This window comes from Cicer arietinum, chromosome 4, assembly GCF_000331145.2.
Source record: "Cicer arietinum cultivar CDC Frontier isolate Library 1 chromosome 4, Cicar.CDCFrontier_v2.0, whole genome shotgun sequence".
Taxonomy (NCBI): Eukaryota; Viridiplantae; Streptophyta; class Magnoliopsida; order Fabales; family Fabaceae; genus Cicer; species Cicer arietinum.
In genome coordinates this window covers 7,565,752-7,588,633 of record NC_021163.2, presented here as the reverse complement: position 1 = coordinate 7,588,633, position 22,882 = coordinate 7,565,752, and the positions used below count along the sequence as shown (strand labels likewise).

General features: G+C 30.3%; 2 protein-coding genes across 2 annotated transcripts; both read right to left on the bottom strand.

Moving 5' to 3' along the window:
• Window positions 1–1,329: 1,329 nt before the first annotated feature.
• On the bottom strand, window positions 1,330–5,376 carry LOC101489403 (blue-light photoreceptor PHR2). The gene is made up of 4 exons (XM_004495888.4): window positions 4,341–5,376; window positions 3,077–3,306; window positions 2,888–2,989; window positions 1,330–1,634 (listed from the first exon to the last, which is right to left on the bottom strand). Exons 1-4 carry the CDS (start codon window positions 5,304–5,306, stop codon window positions 1,553–1,555), a joined length of 1,380 nt encoding a protein of 459 aa, XP_004495945.1. The 5' UTR covers window positions 5,307–5,376; the 3' UTR covers window positions 1,330–1,552.
• A 1,575-nt stretch (window positions 5,377–6,951) lies between these two features.
• Window positions 6,952–13,770, bottom strand: LOC101489072 (gamma-tubulin complex component 4 homolog). The gene is made up of 16 exons (XM_004495887.4): window positions 13,357–13,770; window positions 12,952–13,219; window positions 12,740–12,876; window positions 12,107–12,205; window positions 11,242–11,362; window positions 10,733–11,002; window positions 10,443–10,523; window positions 10,269–10,352; window positions 9,385–9,471; window positions 9,217–9,272; window positions 8,938–9,135; window positions 8,354–8,579; window positions 8,142–8,230; window positions 7,896–8,049; window positions 7,511–7,633; window positions 6,952–7,432 (listed from the first exon to the last, which is right to left on the bottom strand). Exons 1-16 carry the CDS (start codon window positions 13,503–13,505, stop codon window positions 7,364–7,366), a joined length of 2,211 nt encoding a protein of 736 aa, XP_004495944.1. The 5' UTR covers window positions 13,506–13,770; the 3' UTR covers window positions 6,952–7,363.
• Window positions 13,771–22,882: the final 9,112 nt, after the last annotated feature.

The following is a 22,882-nucleotide window of genomic DNA, read 5'->3' as shown; positions in this document are numbered from 1 at the left end:
TCATACTTTTTAGGCCTGAGTCTGATTTTCATAGAAGTTTAGTACAACATGTTAGTATGTTTAAAAGTCTATTTCATTTTAACATTTTTGAATGAGTAATCAAACATATATTTAAGTAAATTAATTAGTTAATATGTTAATGAAATTAAGCTTTATTTTGATATTTAACATGACATTTTGAAGCATATGAATTTACACACATCCTACTTCAATTCTATTTTATAATAATACATTTAAATATGACAAAAACTAAAGAAAAATAATATGCACAAACTACTAAAAGTTTAATATGTAACAAAAAAAGTTTAATACAATACTTATGGTAATAATAAAAAAAATATTATTTATATTTATTTAAATAAATCAGTCTAAAATACTTAAAATACTTTTTATGTGACATATAGCTCAACGTTTTTAACTAAATAATATCTTTTTAGACGCTTTAGTCTTGTCTATTTAAAAAAGTCTGATATGACCTGAACCTGATATAGATTAGATTCGTATACCTTTGTCGGTATGATTTATTCCTACCCCTATTCCCAAATCATTTTAATATAAATTACAAATTTCAATGTTAAACCAATGTAAAATTGTAAATTTACTGCTCGCCAGTGAAATCTACTACTGGCCGGTGAAACCGATGGTTTATGAATTTTATCATTGTTTACTAGAACTTGTGAGTTTATCAAATGATAAAGTTTACATGCAATGCATGTTATTTCACTTTTGTGACTTATAATATTTAATTTCTTAATAAAAGTTAACTGAAATTAACAATCTTGTTTAAATATTTGTCTCGGAATATTAAAAATAATTGAATTGTTATTCACTTCTTCTCGTGTTAAGTGTGATTTAATTAAAGTTACACATATTTAAAACAATTGCAAATATTTTAAAACATGACCATTAATATAAACATTAACTAATTAACTTGTATCTTTTTATGCAATTAACAATCAATGTAAACTAGGAAATAGTATGAATTCTTAAAAAATTTAATATTAGTTCATTTGTAACGTGACCTCCATAGCGTTCTCCAACAGGTTTTGGTTGTGGTTTCAGTGAAAAAATGTGAGATCACTCTAGTTTTGATTTTGGATGTTTCTTTCACTCATATTTTCTTGTCCTTTCCTTTTTCCCCCCTGCAAAGGAAAGATTGAGTCCCTCTCATCTACTTCATTTCAAGTTCCATATTGCAAATGATTAGGCTAGTTTTAGATTTTAAAATCACAGGTACATGGTTGATACAAAGGTTGCATGTGGCTGTCTAAGTATTGTAATTAAGTGTAGTTTTGGTGATGTTAAATTCTTACCTAATAACCTACTTGATTCTTCACAACTCAAATAAGATATTATTAAAAAAAATTATACATGCTACTGTAGTAACTCCATCCATTTTGGAAAATATTCCAATGAAGATTTTGAGAAGAATACATCCAAAAAAATAATGTGAAGCTTCCTTCCATATTGATATAATGTGATTGCTAGTTACAACAGAATTTCCAAATTTGGCCAAGTAAAACAAACTCTTGCGTCGATTAGAACTTGTAGCTTAAGCAAGTGCACCTGTACAAGCCGTGGCAGGAGCCGCTTCCAACTGTTTCTTTGTAGAACTGTACTTTTTGGTAATAAACCTGAACAAATCAACATTTCAATATGAACCATATAAATTTTCAGAAACAGTGTCCATAAATAACACAGCAATCATAGTTAACTAGCATTACATCTCAAGAATCTCTTATCAAGATAAAATGAAGGTGCATTTTAGAAAATGAAAACACAAAGTAAACGGGCTTGTTCAAATCTTATTTGATATTCTAATGATAGATTTATTACTTTGTTCTCTCTGAAATGAACCCTTTCACTGAAAAAACCAACCCTATCAATAACACTAAGAAGGAAGAGAAATCTGTCAAATGTAATTCTGAAGTTTAATACCAGACAGTATAAATAAGTTTTGCACATACATACATCCGCTCATATTTCACTATTTTACTGCATCCGCATCATAACAATGTTTCTTAAAATTTATTTATTAAAAGTGTGTCAAGGTCTAGTGAAAATATGACTGGACTATATTTATAATGTAAGTGTATATAACAATATACAAAATAAATCCTATAATTCTATGAACAATAACACCACCTACATTTATAGGAAAGGGGGATGATATTCTTACTTGCCGTTTTTTAAAGACATTTATTGCAAATAATATTGAAGAGAGAACACAACTGGTAGACTAAAACTGAGGACACAAAAACTGACAGAACAAAACTCAACTTGGAGACAAGAAAAAACAGAAAAAGATCAAGACAGAATAATTTGAGGAAAAAAAGTAGAAAATAAATTGAAATAATTGAAGACAATGACAAACAAAAGCCAACAAAACAGTAAAGAGACCTATCATACAGTGAAGACTCAAAGAAAACCATAAAACTTTGCTAGAAAATGCAGAGTAGATGACCAGAATGTAGAGGCTGAAATAGAATTGTTATTGGAGAGAACTTAAGAGAAATGAAAAGGAAAATTTGTTTTGGTAATTCTGTGTTACTTGAATAATCAATTCTGCACTTACAACTATTTATAAAATGTGCAGAACTGTAACTACCTGGCACTACTAAGGACAATTACAAGAGAAAACTAAACTAACAAAACAGAATTTTCCAACACTTGAATCAGGCCCATGTCCCAAAACTCAAGGCATTTTCTAAGACCAGACTTAGCCTGACGCTATTGATTACTATGATAAAAATATCATTTGCATCACAAAGTTATAACTTTCCAATAAGGAAAACAATCTCCTACTGGTGCACTAGTTATTTCCATACATCTCAGGATAAGGCAAAGAAATCGTAGAAATAAAGTTTCAAACAAAGTAAGAAGTTACCTAAAGAAGTCCCTCCATAGCAATTCAAACATCAACCAATTAGTTCCAGTTTTGGATGAGCCACTGCCACCATCATTTCGGCTTGATGAAGCGGAAACAGCTCTATCAGTGATATAAATCATCAGTGAGTATTCACGGAAAAAATGCCTAATATTTTCAAACAGAAAAAATATCTAGGAGCGTGCGTACCTGCTAGCGGTTTTTTTCAGCTCATCATACATTGCGCGAGGGGAGAGGCATCCCATTGCCAACCATGGAGAAATTTTGCATGAAAAATTGGCACCATATATACTATCTTGTGCTCCATCCTTAGACCCCTTGTGTGGTTGAGCTTCACACTCAGCTGCAAATCTTTTAAGCTTCTGTAGTGCTTCAGTCTCCCCTCCTGCCATAGAAGCATTAGGCCCTGGCTTGCCATCCTGCATGATGTCGACAACCAACATAAATTGCTGATGACAATAATTCTATGGATTAACACAAGAATGCCAAACAAAGGATAGCAACATAAATGCGAAAGCAAACATTGTTTAGCAAGATAAAAAGTTGAAAATTTCCAGCAGCAGAAACAACCGGGACCTAATGTCAGCAGTTAAGTACTCCTTCCGGAATAAATTATAAGCAAAAGTAGATCAAATTACACAGATTAAGAAAATTAATTGATCACATTTAATCTATACAATCCCAATAAAAATTAAACTGTGACATTAGAAAAAGGAAAAGTTAAATAAGGGGCATTTGATAGATACTTTTATTAAATAGGAGAGAAGTTATTGATATTTTCTTGCAAAATTTATATGTTAATTTTATTTATATTTCATTTTGGAGGTTGTGGTTGTTAATGTTATGCCAAATTTCATTAACAGGTTCGCTAACACATGTTCAAACCTCAAGGTAGCATATTAGTATCATCTCACAACCAGGTTAATAAGTAGCCCCAATTATCAGCATTTAGAACGCAAAGAATTTTATGACCTATGTTGCCAATTGCAGATCGCGGAAAATAACAGTTTATTCAAATTCTGTTATGCAACAATGTTACTTTAGCCGCTAATTGAGTGACAACACTTTATACTAAATCACATATCACCGAACAATAGTGGTTTGTTAAAATTGTGCTACTCTATAGCACCCCTATATGCTATAGCCACTATTTGACAACACCTTTTATGGAACCTAAAAACTAAAACCTTCTGAAGATCCAAAACTACTTCATGCCTCCCACAATTAAACGAATTCCACAACACTCACTCGTTGTTGAGCCAACATACAATCTAATCAAAAGATAAAATTAGTACTATTAACTACTAAAAGAACACATAAAGCAAAACAGAAAGAGCCATGAAAACATTAGATTTACAACAATATTGTCTAATAATGACCCAATGCAGCATAAAACAAACAACATGTTAAAGATGAAATCAGTGAACAAAACTAAAAATAAAAGAAAAAACACCTGTGACATAGTGGCAGATGGGTTAAGACCAAGGTCCATCAAAGTAGGAATATCACCAGGCTGAACATCACCCCTAGAAGGAAGACCCTTAAGTTGATCCAAAGCCTCAATACTCTTCCTTACCTCCAATTTCTGAACCCTATCCCTAAACCCACCATAGTTAGAAGGCATATCCTCCAATTTAAAAGGTAAATCATCAACATGATACAAAGTACTTCCCCAAAAGTACTTAACTTCAACATTCTCCTCTTTCATCTTACTCTCAATCTTCTCCTCCATTTTCACCTCATCATGTGAAACCTCTCTATGAGCAAACACACTCTCTGCCCCAACTTCCTTCGCAAGTTCAACCAAAACCGTCTCTGGTTTCCCAACTCTCACAACAAGATCCGACCCTCTAGCCTTAAGATTCTTCCGAAGATCCGAAACCGATTCGATGAGGAAAGTAGCACGGAAAGGACCGGTTTTGTCAAACCCAGAAGATGATTTACCATAATCAGCAGGGTCGAAACAGTAAACAGGTAAAACAGAGATTGATTCATTGTTTGCAGTATTAAGACATTCGTTGTCGTGAACACGTAGGTCGTTACGGAACCAAACGATGGTAGTGCGGCGGAAAGCAGCGGCGGCAGAAGGGTCCACGGGACGGTGGGGGCCTAATGAAAGTGGTGATTTGAGAGGGTTAGCGGAGAGGGTTGATTTGAATGAAGATTTGTTTTTGGAAGGAGGAGATTGAGTTTTCGTGGAGAGTGAAAGGTGTGTGAGTGATGAAGCTTGGGTTGGGATTTTGAGTTTGTTGGGTTGTGGTGGTGATAGTAAAGATGGGATTTTGGGTTGGAATAAAGGGAGGATTGATGAGAGAGAGAGGGAGAGAGATGCTATTGACGGTGGTAATTGAGGTTCAGATGGCGGAGTAGGAAATGGGTTTTCTTTCTCTTGTGGTGGTGTTTGGTTGGTGGGTTCCATTTTGGATTTGAAGATGATGTTTTGTGTTGTGTTGTGTTATATCTATTACCTACCTCTGGTTATGGTTTTGAGAATTCAGATTGAGATAGACTAACAATTATTATAAGGTTTTTTTTTTTTTTGACTCAACAATTCTAAAGGTATTAACTGTAAAAAATAAAAATAAAACTCTTTCTATCAGTGTGTGGCTTTGAGTGTGTTGTTGTTGCAGTGTAATTAATATTCAGTATTATTGTATTAGTAATGTTGTTGTCTTTATGTTGACTCAATTTTGCTGTGTAATTTTTTAGGCTTTTGGAAGGAGATCACCAACAAACATTTTTCACCTAACCAGATTTCTTTTTCTTTTGTTAGCTTTTTCAACTTTTCTTGGCTTTTGGTCTAAATACACAGCTTCGTGTCGCTTGGGATTTTTTTTTTTTTTAGCTGCGTATAGGGAATTAGGGATGTTCATGAACTAACTAATTTAATTCAATGTGAGTTACAAAAACAAAATGACTGAAAACTATAAAATGAAATCAAAATTTATTTATTTTCTTATTAAACTATATTGAAATTCATATCCCATTTTTGGAAAACAATCACTCTTGACTAATCAAATCCAAAATTATATTTGTTTTTCTAGTTTTATTTATAAATAATTATATTTCTATACTCGTACAAATATATACATTTATTGAAATAACTCAGACTAATTTGTTTTATATTTATGATTTTATCATCTTACATTTTAGTATACTTACAGAGATTAATTGTTGTTATATACTACGGATGTAAATTTTTGGCAAAATTATTATTTTTTGTGTCACTTAACTTATTTTCTAATTTTGCTTCAATCTCTTAATTATTTTCGTTAGTCAAATTAGTCATTTTTGTTAATTTTTGACAAACTCATTAAATCTATTAGTTTCAAACTCATAACATTTTAAATCCATAACTTATAAAGTTAATTTCATAATCTTTCAAACTCAGAAAGAAAAAAAGAATCATCAAACACGTTCTTTTTCCAAACATATATATTTTTTATAAATTTGTCAAGTTGTATTTCCATCGATTAGTTAAAAATCTCAATCTAAAATTTGAAGGTATGAATTGTATGAGGTTCTACATGGAAGGAAATAATAAATTTTTAAATTTATGAGCAAGAATAAAGAAATCACAAAACTTATCGTTTTTTTATTAAAAATTAACAGAAATAACTAATTTTTTTTATTAAAAATTAACAGAAATAACTAATTTAACTAACATAAGTATAATTGAGGGACCAAAGTAAAACCAAAAATAATTATAGAACTAAAGTGAAATTAAAAAAATTTTGTCTAAATATTTTTATACATGATTTAAATAAATAGCTTGTAAAATGGAAAAACAGAACATAATTTTCAGGTGCTTCAGGATTCTAAAATTCTCATTAGGACTTCTTTCTCATAATATAATGTGTGTAGGCTGGAGAGAATAAAGTTTATCACTATATAAAATATATCATCAAAGTATCTCACATTATTCACTTAAGATTCAAATACATCTCCAACATTACCAATTTCATGTCATTATATTCCCCACAGATATCAACAAAGGAACAAATATGATCAATCTTTTACAATTTTATGGATATTTTAAAATATTGATAATATAGGAGACTAGATTGATATAAGGGCAATTATATATTTCCTGGAAGAAATCTAATAGGCATTGTAAATCATAATATTAAAAAACACTTACACTATACACACCAATCACTCGCTGAAAATATATATCAATAAACTGCAACAAAGTAGGAAAGACAACAAAAGACACCTAAAATCATAAGCATAACACTTTCCAAACTGTGCAGTATTACAATAAAATCAATTGGATCAACAACCACATTCTCAAAATAGCATATGGAATGTGTAGCTGACATTCAAAACGCAATTGCAGGATGATCAACCAGCGACAGCAAATCGATAGCAACTTGATTGTCAGCACTAAAACTCTCCCTTAATCAACCGACGGCCACGTGGAAGATAATACCCCTACAAGTGAGAAACTTTGAACTTGTGCCGGAATCAAATACACTACTGTTGATTTAAACCAGGAAGTGTAGGACGTGGCCTGACGACATTCAAAACCCCTTTTGCAGTTGCCTGTAAAGGAACAAAAGAATAGACGGTAAGACATGAGGATCTGAACAGTAAAACTGAATATGATGGGTTGTTTTTTACCTCAAAGAAGGAATTCAGATTTAACCGCAAGAGAAAGCGTCTCAAAAACGGAGTTCGTTGACTTCCAGCAAGCCTGCTGCTGCGCAGTATAGTGTACAAGGAATTTGATTTCTTGTTGAATTCCTATTGTTGTTTAAGTTGGAAAAAAAAAACATGAAAATGATGAATAAACAAACAAAAAGATAAATTTAAGGGAGAGAGATTTGATTATCAAATATAGAAATATAACGGGAAATTTGAAAAATTCCAGTCAAGGGCGACAAAGATGAAAAATGACAATGTACTTTATCAATTATTTATCTTTATGAAGCTATACGAGAAAAATAATCTCTTTCCATTATTTCAATACATTATTATTTTGGCAAACCTAGCAATGCATCATCACCTCGGCTATATGTTCCAATTCAGAAGTATTTGAGAAGTTATCTTGGTTCTCGATATTCCAGCAAAATTGCAGGCAAAGCTTCATGATGCCATCAAGTATCCTCGAAACAGAACCAATGTCCAAGAAAGTTTGTGAAATCAAGGCTGACAGATACCTGTAGGAAGTGAAATAGTTTAGCAAACAATACAGTATTTATGTTATTGTAAAATGTGAAAAATTAAAAACATGCAATTGAGACATTATTACTCTTGATGAAAGCCCACGAGTTCCGTAAAGTCATGAGAATCTTGAATATGAGATTGTAGAATGTTCCACTGAGACTCTATCACATCCACCTGTAAAGGAATATCCCATGACACTACGGGGATCAGGGTGGGGGCAACTACTTCAAAGCGCAAACAATATATGTAGTAAATCTAATAAATCAAACATATGTAGCACAAGATATGAATAAAAACCTGAATATAAAATTGGAGATTTCTGATTAAGAATGCCATATGTTCTCTAACACGCCACATTGATCGAAATCTTTGATCTCTCTGCTGTGTCATTGAGCTCTTGTTTTGGTCCTTTTTATTTTTGGCAAAATTACTGTGATATTGATGCATTACAGATGCCCATAACTTCTCCAACTCCATTTGTGTTCGTTTGAGCCGCAGTAAGTATTGGAATACTCTAAGATACCTGTTAGAAGTGTTAATCATAGCATGAGTTTATCAACATACATGCCACAAAATTGTTTTATCATGAGAGTGATGAGGCAAATCTTGACTACTAAATAATGCATAAATCTTCATGATTGAAACAGAAAGTCATGCAACTTTTAAGAGTTAACCAGTTATGTCAGCTAAGATCCAATGGTCATGATTTGTTTAGAATAAAAGTAAACTAATGCTTCCAGAAGACATTTCCCCTATACATCTTGCACAATTGGTTTGCAATGAGGTCATGACACTTTCTAGTTAGAACGTGTGTATCTAAAATAACTACGAAGAGAAAAGAACCCGTCCTTGACAGTAGGATAATAGCAGTAGTATCTTACTTAGAGAGGACTTCTTGCGTAAAGAACAAATGCAAAGGCCAATCAACAGAATACTCAAGAGCAATACCATCCCAACCATCAACTGACATTTCTGAAGCATTTGAAACTGAAGCACCAGAGATACCATCTGCACCAGCAGAGGTTGCCTTTGGTAAATCTAACTGGGAAGGTTTAACAGTGATTCCAAAAGATGGCATCCTGGAAGATGAAAAGGACATTGTAGGGCATATAGTTCACAACAACCAAATATGAAGAACGATAATGAATATGGAGTCTAACCGCAAGGACACTTTAGAGAAATATTTGTCTTCTTCACCAATAGTTTTTAGTGAAGCCTGCATTGCAGAGAAATTGCATTAACCTTTTGTTGGTAGGTCTAAAAACGAATGTGCTTATGTAACTGATATGTGAGTGACATTGAGCCATAAAATCATAAGTTAAACGAACCAGCTGAAACGGAACCATAAGATCAGCTTCAGCAGTTGACTGACGAGGTGGCAACCGCATTAACTGTCTGCTTTCCTCAAGAAAACACTACACAGAAAATCATAAGTAAACCAAAGATGTCAGTATAACTTCATAGTTCATAGAAACTGAAGTTTGAGCCGCAGTGAGTAAATGATGCATATTTAAGTCACATAATATAGAGGAAGAAGTAAGAACTACCGATGTTGATGTTGCAGTTTATAGTTTAAACTAATTTGCAAAATCTCCTATCTATTAATTGAATTACTTATTAGTTCATAAATTCGAGTCAATTTGCCGATTGTAGATAATATTCTTTACAATTCAATCCAAGTGAGATAATTCCAAAATAAAGAACAAAGTAGATGATAGAGATTAAGGGATAGTAGGGGAAATACATGCCTATTCGCTTTTTACAAATTACTCAAAGTCTCAAACTACTATGAGAATAATAAGTAAACCAAAACAACTTACACATAATACATACTGACTGATTAGAAGTACTTACAAATACAGTATGATTAGTTAAACGTCATGCCATGATATCACAGTAGACATATGCATGACGCATACAAGAACTACGATAAAACTCATGACTGTTTTCAAGGGTTAATACAACTCAATAAAAAAACATATCACAGAAATTAGTATCTCGTGGATAGGTATCATATGTTCAAAACTCCAATTCCTCCACACCTCTTACCCCCTAAAAAAAAAACCTAAATGTTTGTTCTTCATCACTTTCACTCAAACAAGTGTCAAACTTAAAATATAATGAATATTTTCCTAAACACTAAACAAAAAGAGCAAATGTGGCAAACATATGCTAGTCTAAACTTTAGTATAGATCATAGTTCATGCTTTACCTGGAAGAAGTCTCCTTTTGCCAAAAGAAAATAGTCTTTCAAAGCCTTCAGGTGACCATTCAAGTCAGCTCGTACAACCACAAGCTGCAGACAAGGATGGAATAGAAGTTTACAGCTCTGAACATAAATGCGCCAAAACTAACGAACATATGAACCAAATATTTATCTTAAGACCTGCCATAGATGACTGGCTGCAATAGCCTGAATAGAGTCCACGGCACATTCAAATGATCTTTTATGAAATTCAGATGACTCCTGCAAGAAGTTAACAATAGACACCTTAAAACTAATCAGAAATGTTAGGGTGAAGGAAAAGCTGAATAACAACCATTACTCATGAGTCAGTTAGAAGTTAGAACTGAAGAAATAAACCAAAAAAAGGTCAGCAACAATTGCACTACTTAAAAAAAAGGCTTCGGAAAATCAGCACTGATATGATGCAGTGAATTGGAAGGACACCAAACCTTTAGGTCCAGAAGCATATTTTCAATCTTATCTGCCTCAGATTGTGGAAGCAAATCTTCTTCTCCCATTCCGGTATTATTTACAGGCTCTCTTTGAAAATTAAAACGCCCTGCGAATCCATGTATTTTCTGAAAGCTTTTAGGCACTTGAGGATACGCAGCATCCCGAGACAGGAATGAAGGACTTGGATTCCGCAGAACCCTGACAGCTTTTCCAGCAAAAAGAATTGATTCTGCAACACGCATAGGTATATATTCTGGCAGCATATCCTGCAAAACAGAATTAGTTGTATGAACATTTTGTAACATGTTATTTTAAAGTGAAGGACAATAAGAACTCTGGATATCAAAATGGAAAAGAGAAAAAAAGAACATTCGTTAAAGAAACATACATGGACTTCCATTAAAGAAAAATGAGCTACAAACATTAAAAATTCAAACATTTTCATCATAAAGGAAATGGACTCCATGTGACCTGTCAATAATTTGCTGATAGTAAAAGGAAATACCAAAGAGATATGAAAGCCCATGTGCCAATCAGTTAAAGATGCATTGTTAGTTGACAAGCGTGCCAACTTTTCAGATATTTCTGGATGAGATGAGCTATTCTCTACATCCCTACCTTCTTGCCTGAAAAATATGTGATCGGGTCAAGAACAGAATTACAAAGCAATTGCAAGTATCATACTTTAGAACCAAAGAAGTCAGATATAATCAATGCTACCAAAGAATAACAAAGTTTTAAAAAAATGGAAACGATAAACTAATATCTTAGATAAATTAGTTTGCATGAATGGATATCAAATTTGACCCATGTAGCTTTATATATTTTATTGGGGGAGATGATGGGGGTCATAAAGACTGATTAGATTTACTTGAAAATTTTCATACTTTTATTTGTCTTCATCACCTACCTTTCTTCTTTACATCCTTTTGATTTTAGGTTTTCCCATAAGTGTACAATACAAGCATAAAGAAAATAATCACTGATTATTCGGTGGCAAATTATTGTTAGAATGGCATTAAACATAAATTATTAAAAATTATATGCGAGCTACATTCATTTTGATAATATATGAGTGTAACTGGTACCAATAATAATTCTATATATCCAACACAGTAGCATGATTAATCAATTGTAAAATTATTTTTCATAAAGGCCTTCACAAATTTTTGAACTCTCGGATTCGAAATGAAAAACTATTTCTTAGTATAATCACAAATTAACCATACTTGCAATACAAGTTATAGGACACCTTTTACTGGTGTGCCCCTATAATTGTGACACGAGATACAATACAATATACATGCATCAGGATGCATACATGCATATCCAACAGCATAAACTAAAAGTTAAAATTGACATTGAGTAACCTGCTAATGAAAAACTCCCCATGCTTGTCTTCAAGAATCCCATAAACCACCCATGTTGCAAGCTGATTATACATGACCTGATGCCCATGCCAAAGAAGCCTAAGCTTTGGATAATAATAACCCAAAGAAGAAAATAATAATTAGCAGGGAGTGTGATCTATAGATTGATAGAAAGGTCTAAGCCTTCTAGAGATCAATAGAACCATAATAGGCAAATAGGTTCCGAAAAGAAATTCGTCATTAACCTGCAACCGAACCCAACATGATAATTTTCAAAAACTCCATTCTTCACGTCTATAATTCTCTTTCTACATTAAAGATGGTGGTATAGTAGCTACTAGCATTAAAAAATGTTGAATATAAAAGTAAGTGCTTATTGACAAAATGTGTACAGATCACACACTTGGAAATGACATAACACGCATCTTAACCAAAGCTGTCAATCTTGGATCGCGAAAAAAAGTGGTTTCTTCAAATTCCGCTATGCTACATCACAATAATGCCACTATTTAACAACACTATGAACTAAATAGCATAAGGCGAAACAATAGCGATGTGTTATATAGCCGCCATTTGACAACATTAATCTTAACAATGCCGAGAACATAATGCGTGAAAAAAAAAACTGCAGACCTCTGTATGCAAGTTTGTAATTCAGGCACTCCACAATGGCATCTCTTATGTAGAAGATTAAGAAGCTGACCTCCACGAATATCGGCACGCTCAATCTCTAGAATGAGCTCATACAAAGGCGGCAAAAGGGTAAAAAACTGCAAAAACACAACAACAACAACAAAATCAACATCAAACTAAACATAAAAAGAAAGGGGAACATAGAAAATCACCTTGTTAAGGCCTTGAGTAACTGTAGCCAAGATAGGCATAGTTTCAGACAACAACAACTGTTCAATATGAAGAATTGAAGAAGAATAGACTGAGAGTATCTCAACAATGCCATTGGCAAGGGCTCTACGATAAACACTATGCTTCTCCCTAATCTCCAAAGGGTTAACATTTTCAGACCTTATCCAGTTTAAATTCCTAGACTTTGCTGAAAATCGCTCCAACTCTCTATAATAAAACCCCAACGTGATTATCCTCTCAATAAGTTCCCTGCAACAAACACAATTCACTCCAAAGTTGCAATTTTCAACATCCCCAAAAAATAATTAAAAAAAAAAAAAGCTTGTTTTTGGGGTTTTAGAAAATGAATTAAAGAAAATAAATTGAAAATTAAGGTGAGAAGGAACCTGTCGCTTGGATCGATAAAAGAAATGTGAGGAGCGAGCTTGAAAGTACACTCGTCGGAGATGGGAGTTTCTGCGGAGAGATTGTCTCTCCGGTCGATGATTAAGTCGCCGGTGTAACCCAGTAATGCTAAGAGAAGCTCGTGCAACATTGTTGTTTGTTGTTAGGTTAGAAAGATTTGAATTTTGGTTAGTTCAATTGAAAGAGAGAATTGGAGTTGGAAGTGGAACCGCATTGAGCAGCACTTAGAGAAAGAAATGCTCAAAAGAATAAGGAAACTAGCGCGCCAAAGGTATCGTGAATTTCGTCAATTTTGGTCCGTCAGATTAATCTGATGCTACCAAACGGCGGCGTGGTGGGTCGTCGGAGGAAAAGAAACAGTGTAGTCAGTCATTGTCTCACTTCCTTTCAATTTATTTAAATTTTAAATTTTATAAGAATAAATAGAATCATGTTAAGGACACTCCTAAAACAACTTAAAAAGAAAATAAAACACACATTTTGAATGAAAAAATGTATTTATTACAATTTAAAAGAATCTTCTATTTTTTTTTAATTCTTAATAAATGTCATGACCTTGTTAGCATTTTCTAAACAAATAATATAGTAGAATATTATGTGAAATTTGATTCATTTTAACAAAAAAAAATGATGGTTTAATTGTAATTTTAGTTTATTTATTTTTATCAATTCATAAAATTGATCCTTCAATTTTAAAAGTCAAATATTTTTCGTTACTATTTCAATTTTTTTAAACCAAAAAATAATGATTTCACGTGTTTTAAATTATGTGATATACGATTTCATTATATATAGTCATCTAAATGCATTAATTATTTATATATAACTAATTAAATTATAAATATGAATTGTTTATGAAGTTGAAAGTGAATTTTTTATGGGATTTTATTGCGATTTCACGATTGTTAATCATTCTACATAATCGTATCATATGTCATGTTATTTAAAACATGTCACACCGTCGTTTTTAATTAAAATAATAATAATAATAATAATAATAATAATAATAATAATAATAATAATAAAGATAGACCAAAACGGTCATATTTTAAAATATGAGGATTGATTTCGTAATTTGGTAAAAATAGGAAGACTAAAACTACAACTAAACTTAAAATGAGTAAATGAAGTGTTAAAATTATTATTGGTAATGCATATGTATATAATATTAATCATTAATTTATTTATCAATAGTTGATATTACTCACTACTCTAGATTTTATCAATAATAGATACGTTAATTTTTCAACTACCAATTTTATTTATATTTCATTTAGTATGAAATATCATTTAATGTGATTTCTTTATCATATGCATATATTTTTTTTAATTATTTTTAGTCTGAATTATTTTTAATCATTACTTAATTTAGGAATTATTTGATATAATTTATCGATTTTAGTTCTTGAATTTAATAAAATGTGCATGTTCTTGTTTCCTTAATTAAATAGATATTTTTTCGTAATTTTTGTTGTTTTAGTGCACTGCTATATTTTTTGTGAGAAATCACATGACCTATGTGGAGTATTTTATCCATATCTAAATGTTCAATTGGAGTCAAACCAAGTGCAAATGAAAGCTAAGATCTATGACTACAACTTTTATGAAGACATACCAAATTCAAACTCAAAATAGGAGAAAAATACAGTAAAAGTCAGACATCATATGTTGTGAACTAGAGCGCAAATGCTTGCGTCTAGGGTGCATTTTTTTACATAATTTTGCTTTTGTCCAGCAGCATTGGGGCACATGACGCACTGCAAAATGCATAAAAGTGTATTTTTGGCTATTTTGAAGTTTGAAGACTTGTGTCATGACAAAGAAACTTATAGGAGGTTGGTTTTAACACAATTGAATGAGTTTTTATCAAGAATCATTCATGAATCTTTTTTATATTTCTTCTTTAATCTCTATCTTTTGTATATTTGTCATGAGTAACTAAACCCTATTTGTTATGGATGAGTGAAACAAGACGAAATCCTAATTTGATTTATAGTCATATGAATGAATCAATCTAGGTGCTTAATGTTTTTTTATTGTTTTATCAATTTTAAATTATTTTACGATTCGTAATTTGAAACGGAAGTAGACTTTACAAATGCTTAAGATGAGAAATTCATGAAATTGTAGTATAGAAATAGATGCATGTCATGAAACCAATTGAATTATATGCAAAGACAATAATTTAATCAAAGCATTCCTGTATTGTAAAGCTTAATTTTAATCTTAAATCAATTAAGGAATTATGGGTTACTTTGAAATTAAAGATTTTGTCACTAAGGAATTAAGACAAGAATAATAAAGAGATTGAATAATATTTCAATAAAATAATTTATTTAGTAACTAGGATATTCAAATTATAAATCAAGGTTCGATGAAAATGAAGATCATCCCTGATATTTTTATTATTATAAAAGTTCAATATTATTAGTTTTGTTAGTTTCAAAAATTATTTCAATCAATTCGGAAAATTTTTGTTCAATTTTAGTAATTAAACATAATGCAATAATATGATAATATAATACAATCCTTGAATTTATCATTCGATAGTACCGTTTTGTTATTATTTACAACTATTCTAACGCTATCAAGAGGAGCTTAATTCCACTACATTCTATTTAAAGCATTTGATTTGTGTGACCACATGGAGGCAGCAAAAGGAACTGCATCACACACAATACTATATTTTGATCGTCTGATATCAATTGACAACCAATATTAATTTATTTTGTAAAATTATTCGTGTAATATGGATCATCTAATCTCAAAATGACAGTTCTAATTGCTTATTGTGTGTTATAGTAATGCGACAAATCCAAGTCCCAAAAAGGCATGGATGATTGCTTGATTTCATAGTTTTATTTTCTTCAACCCTATGCTTTTTATGCAAAATAGGTATAGACAATTCAAATTTAGGTTAAAAAGTGAGCAAAGTTTTTTAATTAAAAATTGTTTCAATCAAATTTTAAATTATGGATCTCGTTAAATATTTACTTAATTTCTCTTTAAAAAGACAATTAAGTTTAAGTACTAAAGATATAAGAAAGCTAAGTTTTAAATTGCAACACTAGACAAGAAAAATAAAAAGCAACTAGAATTGGAATCATCACCTTTACACTATCATACTTTAGGATTCTGTAATATACAATTTGTTATAAAACTAACAAAACTAAGATAAGATATAAAAAGTAAAGAAAATTCAAATTTAGAGAAGTTGAAAGATGAAGAAAAAATCTAGAAATGAAAGAATATAGATTATATTCTTGTATATAAAACTCAAGTCTTAAACCTTCTATTTATAAATTCTAAATTACAAGAATATGAAGAGTAACAATAATGTTTATTATGATCTTCATCAATGGTGGTCTTTTATTATTCTTCCTCAATGCAACTTATGGACATCCACTAAAAATATTATTCACAACACCCCCATCTTAGATATCCATTAAGAATATGTCTTAATAAAGATGATATTCACTAAAAATAGTATACACTATAAGTTGAGAACATAAAGAGACTTATTCTTTTGAATTAAGTAATCTCTTCAAGAATCCAAATTGTATGTGTCACAAAAATTATGGCAAAAATTCAATTATATTCAATTAGTTTCACAACTTCAGATGTGCAAACTTCAAGTCTAAAAACTTTCGCTTAGCAAAGCGAGCTTAATTCCAATATGTTGTTTCTTTCTATTATCTAAGCTTTTATTTGTCTATAATATTTAATAAACTTTAACTCTGATTTTTTTTTTTATTATTTATCACCTATAGTGAAATTACATGCAATATTATTGTCAATGTTGACTTTATTTCGGTTTCATCATAATTCATTCTTGACATAATTTATTGAGATCTATTTATTTTCACAAATTTCAGATACCAGGTCAGTTCTTATGGAACTGAAAAATCATGTCAAAGTACCTTTTTGATATTTTCATATCCTTATTAGAGCCATATTTATTTTTAGCTCATTTTCTTTGTTTGGGAAGTTTTATCCTTGAAACCGACTTGCCTACCACGTTTCAGGCACAATTGTGATTTATTTATAACATTATATTCCCAACAGGGACTCCATTTTGATGGGAGCATTAGCAACTTATAATTTGTTATATGAACTTTGCGAATGAGTTATCTTTTGAATTTCTGATTCAAGCTAGTTTGTTTGAGGATTAAGATGAGATAATAATATATTTCAATAATTATTTTCAGCTGTTTATTCTCTCCTCCTAATATTAAGAATACTGATTCATCAAATGATAATCAACAAAATTATTTGAAAACAAGTCTCTAATTTGTTAGCTCAATATACTCTATTACAAATGGGAATTTCATATTCAATATTCCCCTAATATTGGAACAATTGAAATATACACAACACATTTTAAAAAAACCGTTGAGACATAGAGTGTTAGGCTATTAACCCAAAATTGATTATAAATTAAAGAGATGACTTACGTGTAGTAATTCATTGGCTTGATGTGAATCAATATCTCAATATACATTGCATGTTTTCAATCAAGTAAAATAATTGTAAGGTACAATCTCATAAGTATTGATATTAAAATCAATATTAGACGTCGAATGGATGATTCTTCAATTCTATTTTTGTGTACAGACATATTTTATATGATGTTCAATACCAATTCCAATACAATACTTATGAGAAAAATGACATCTTAATCAAATTAGCTGACACAATAAAATCACAATTTTGTTGTTGTGAGTTGATAACAAATATACTTCGGTGTATTGATCCACAAATATATCACCTCATATACATTCTAAAAATGGGAGAGATTAATTCCCTCAAATTGTCAACTACCTTTGAGAACTAGTAATACATAATTTATTTGATTGAAGAATCTTTTGGTTCTCCAGTGTATATGTGAACATATATTTGTAATTATTTTTTGCACCATATATAAATTCGAGATGGCCCAATCGATCTTACCAACAACAAACTTAATAAGATATGTAAACTTCAAATTTACGATAGTGTTTCAGTTGTTCCGATTTATTTGAATCAATAATTAACAATCATAATTTATAAAATAAATAAAATAAAATATTCAAATAAAACCATATAATAGAAATAGATATTCCAAAAAATTTGACTTACCTTCTGCGATATAGTATACATATATCAAAGATAACATTTGGATATAAGTAAATGAAAACACAAAACTTCCTATAACAAATAAAACTCAATAAATTATATGTCTATTTTATCTAAATAACCATAAAATAAATCAAATCAAAATAAATTGTTTAATTATTCATCAGAAATTGCACAAAATAAAATATACATAAAACAAAATGTGAGAATTTTTTTAAAAATAATTTAGCAGCTCAAACTACCAATAAAACTTATCTTTAAATATATAATTCAACAATGCATATACAAGATCAAAATTATTTAAATAACTTTCATAATAAAAATTTGAATATTAAATCATATCCAATAAAAATAGAACGATAATATAAAATAGTTAGATTAAAAAGGCTTAAAGAAATTGCTCATACATTACTACTTATTTATCTCATGTAGAATTTATGAGACAAATATCTTACTTGTAATTCTTAGTAAAAGATTTAATATAAAATTAACAAGTATTATCAATCATTTTGTACTTAGTAGCTAGTTGGTATTATACAACAAGAACAAAAGCAAATGGTACACGCCTTATTTTTTTTTTCTTTCAAAATATTATCTTATAATTTTACATTTAAGACGGAAGAGAAATTAAACTTCTCAATAATATATACGAGTTACTACATTGTCATATAGTAGAATTTCGTGTTGATAACGTGTTATTAAATTAATCAAAACAAAATTAAGATAAATGAACCAAAACAAAATTAAGATAAGATATAGAAAGCTCAAGTTTAGAAAAGTTGAGAGACGAAGAAGAAATTTAAAGATGAAAGAATATAGATTTTATTCTTGTATATAAAACTTAAGTCTTGAACCCTCTATTTATAGGTTTCAAATTATATAGAATTACAAGAATAACAACAATGTACATTATCATCTTCGATAATGGTTGTCTTCCCCTATTCAATACAATTTATAGACATCTCCTAAAAATATTATTCGCAACACAATTGAGTTTATTCATTGTGACGTTGAAATCAATATTAAAATAATTTTGACTCAAAATCTCTTTTACCTATACACAGTATGAGTTTGTTTCTTTTTTTTTTTTACCAAAATGATTGTGCAATCAAATGGAAAATATGATTTCTAAATTTTGGTTAAACATGCTTTTTTACCAAAATATGATTTCTATATTTATTGTGCTTTTTTATTGGTTAAACATGGTATAAAAAAATTGCTACGCTTAGAGAAATAATTTGAAAAAAGCTTGGATTCCGAAACGAGGAAGGTATTACTCGACAATACAATTGGTTAATTGCTCTATCAAAATGTCATAATTACAGTTGTAGCAATAAAGCAAGCAATTCCAATATTTGTTTGGTTAAAGATCTTATTGGTGAAGACAAAAGATGTTGGAATATATGATAATATTGTTGATGATATACTTTTAGCTTTTGAAGTTGTCCAGGTTAAACAAACTCCTCAAACACCGAGCCAGGTTTCTTGTCTTGGAAGGAATCTAAGGATAGTAATTACACTGTTAAAACAAGTTACTATGCTATTGTGAATTTGGGAAGGATTGGATGCTAATAATCTTACTAGTAGCTCTAATTGTAACTCTTTGAAAATAACATGAAAGTTAAATAACCCTCCTAAACAAATCTATTTTCTCTTTTTAATTAATAAATAACGTAATCCTTCTAATTGTCTTAGGTGTGAAACTCATATTAAAACCGTACTGAAATTGATAATTTTTTTAGATGCGTGTGAGAAGTAACAATGATAAACAAAAGCACGTGTGCCAGTGGTGGTATGGGTGCCCCATGTATTTTGCTTGCATTCCACATTTTTCAATTAAAAAATCAACTTCAGTATTAAATAAATTGGTGCAGTCTGAGTTTTGAGCAGATTACATGCATAAATGATCAATAAAAAAACTACTGGACCGATTATGGGTCTAGTTCTCGGTTCAATTGGTCCGACCATTCAAATCAATTAAGGTTTTAAAATTATTAAGAGAACTTTCTTCTTAATAATTACCTAAAATTAAATGTGGATATTCAATTGACGGATAATGATTTTTGGAGGATTAAGTTTCAGCGTTAGAAATTGTGATGCTGAGTTTATTCTTACAATTACGATTATGTTAAACACTTGTAATGTTAATCTACAAAGCTTTTAATTATGTTAAATCTCTAAATAGTAGAAATTTAATTTTTGAATTTGAACTGAATGATTATTAAAGCAATTCAAGAGAATAATTTTCCTTTATCTTAGTGGGAAAAAAATTTAAAAATATCTTGCATTAGAAATAGACCATCACCTCTCAAATGAAATGAGAGATAGATAGAGTAAAAAAGTAAAGAGAGAGAAGAAGAATAAACAATAAAAATATATAAATATAAAGAGCGTTAATAGAGAAGATTTATATCTAAATTTAATTAATCCTAAAATTAAATTTCATGTTTGTTTGTAAGGAGATGAATGATGTTCAAATTTGTTATTAGTAAGCCCAAATTTTATTGGCTACATACCTCTAAAATTGTAATACTATGGACTTTGATTTGAGCCTATTTGGTTTTTAATATCAGTTTTTTTTTCTCAAAAAGAAAAAAAAAACATATTTGAGTTTTCAACTCGTATCAATTGTAATTGTTGAGTTTAAAATTGTATACGATGGATGCCTTAAATAGCAAAAAATAAAAAAAATAAAACACCTAATAGGAGGAAAAATAGTAAATACTCGTACATATTGTTGTTATGTATCTTAGACAGATAGATTTTCACGTGGCAAGGAAAATTTAGAGAGCATTCGGACAAAGGAACAGTGGTACTAAGTCCGTAACATGTTTCATTATTTTCGATTACACTACAAACATTCCTCTTTTACACTCCAAAGAATCTACCTCCAACTCTGTTTTTCTAGTGTCTCTGTTACGTTTCAGTACCCACTTAACTTCACTCCAAGCCTTTGCTTTGCAATTCTTCACCAGTAACAATAATAATAATAATGTGTTCATAGTAATAATTTTATATTCATAGTTAAAAAAAAAACATGGTTATTTATTTCAGTTATGTAATGAAATTTTATTTATTGTTTATAGTAAGGTAAATTAATCAGAATTAAATAGAATGGAATTTCCTTCTTCTCTTAGTAATTGTGCTTCATATATATATACTAAGAAGAAAAAGTTAACGTTGCAAATGAATTAACAGCATTAAGTAGAAAAGAAATTAAGAGAAAAGAAGGATATAGAATTTAAATGAGTACCATATGATGAAGAGAAGGAGCATTTGAGAAAGAGAAAGGTGAGGAACCCATGTTGGAGAAGGGGAGCGCGTGCAAAAAATTGATATGCATTGAGAGAATGAATTAGAAGAGAGAATTTGCACGTGCCCTGCTTCTCCAACAAGGAGTTTCTCGCCAATGAAAACCGCAGTGTTTGATTTTTTGGATGAGTAGTAGAACAAAGTTGAACTGAACCAACCAAAGGAATGGCTCACTATTTATAGGTAGCAACTTTAGAGAGAGAAGGACATGACATCAGATATTTAACTAAAGTGACATCACGTGGCAGTGGCAATGAGTATAGTTAAGCATAATAATAATAATAATAACAATGTAAAGTTCAAAAAATTAAGTATATATATATAAATTATAGAAACTATATATCTATAGTTATATGTTTTATAATCTTGTATTTTATAAAAAATGTTGAAAAATATAATAAAAATTATTAATTTAACGATTGAATCAACGAAATTTAATATTTAAAAAAATATATTAAATAGAATAAATCTGATAAAGTGACTTTTTTGAAAAGAAAAAAATAAAATAACCGGTTCTTTCATAATAATAATGTTATTATTATAGGTTAGTAATAATAATAATAATAATAATAAATGTGATGCCATGCCATGATGGATTGGATGGCAGTAAACACAGAAATTGAAAGGAGGGATATCGAAGGAAACCCAATTTGAGTCTTGTCTGCCTTAATTTCATAAAAAAGTGACCTACCCCTTTGTTCATTTGAGGTTCACTAGTACAAGTACAAGTGCAATACTATGATCTAATCGTAGCCATTGGATCAAGAAATGTGGGTCCCACATACATACGGGGGCTCCCTTGTAAACAATTAGAGCCAAGCAGGGAGGAGGGAGTAGAAGAATAATGAAAGTATGAGTGCACGTAGACTTTGCGTGTTGTATTCAAGTTTTTGAGTATGGCATGTGTGTGAGTTTTAGAGAAACTTTGAAACCTCGCTAGCTTGATATGATTCCCTATAAGTAATAGGTCCTTACCTTTTTTTCCCAAAGTTTTTAATGTTTTACCAGAGGGTAGAGTTACTACAATATTTTCAAATAGTACATTAATTAAGTTACCTAAACACTGCTTTAGCAGTTGTG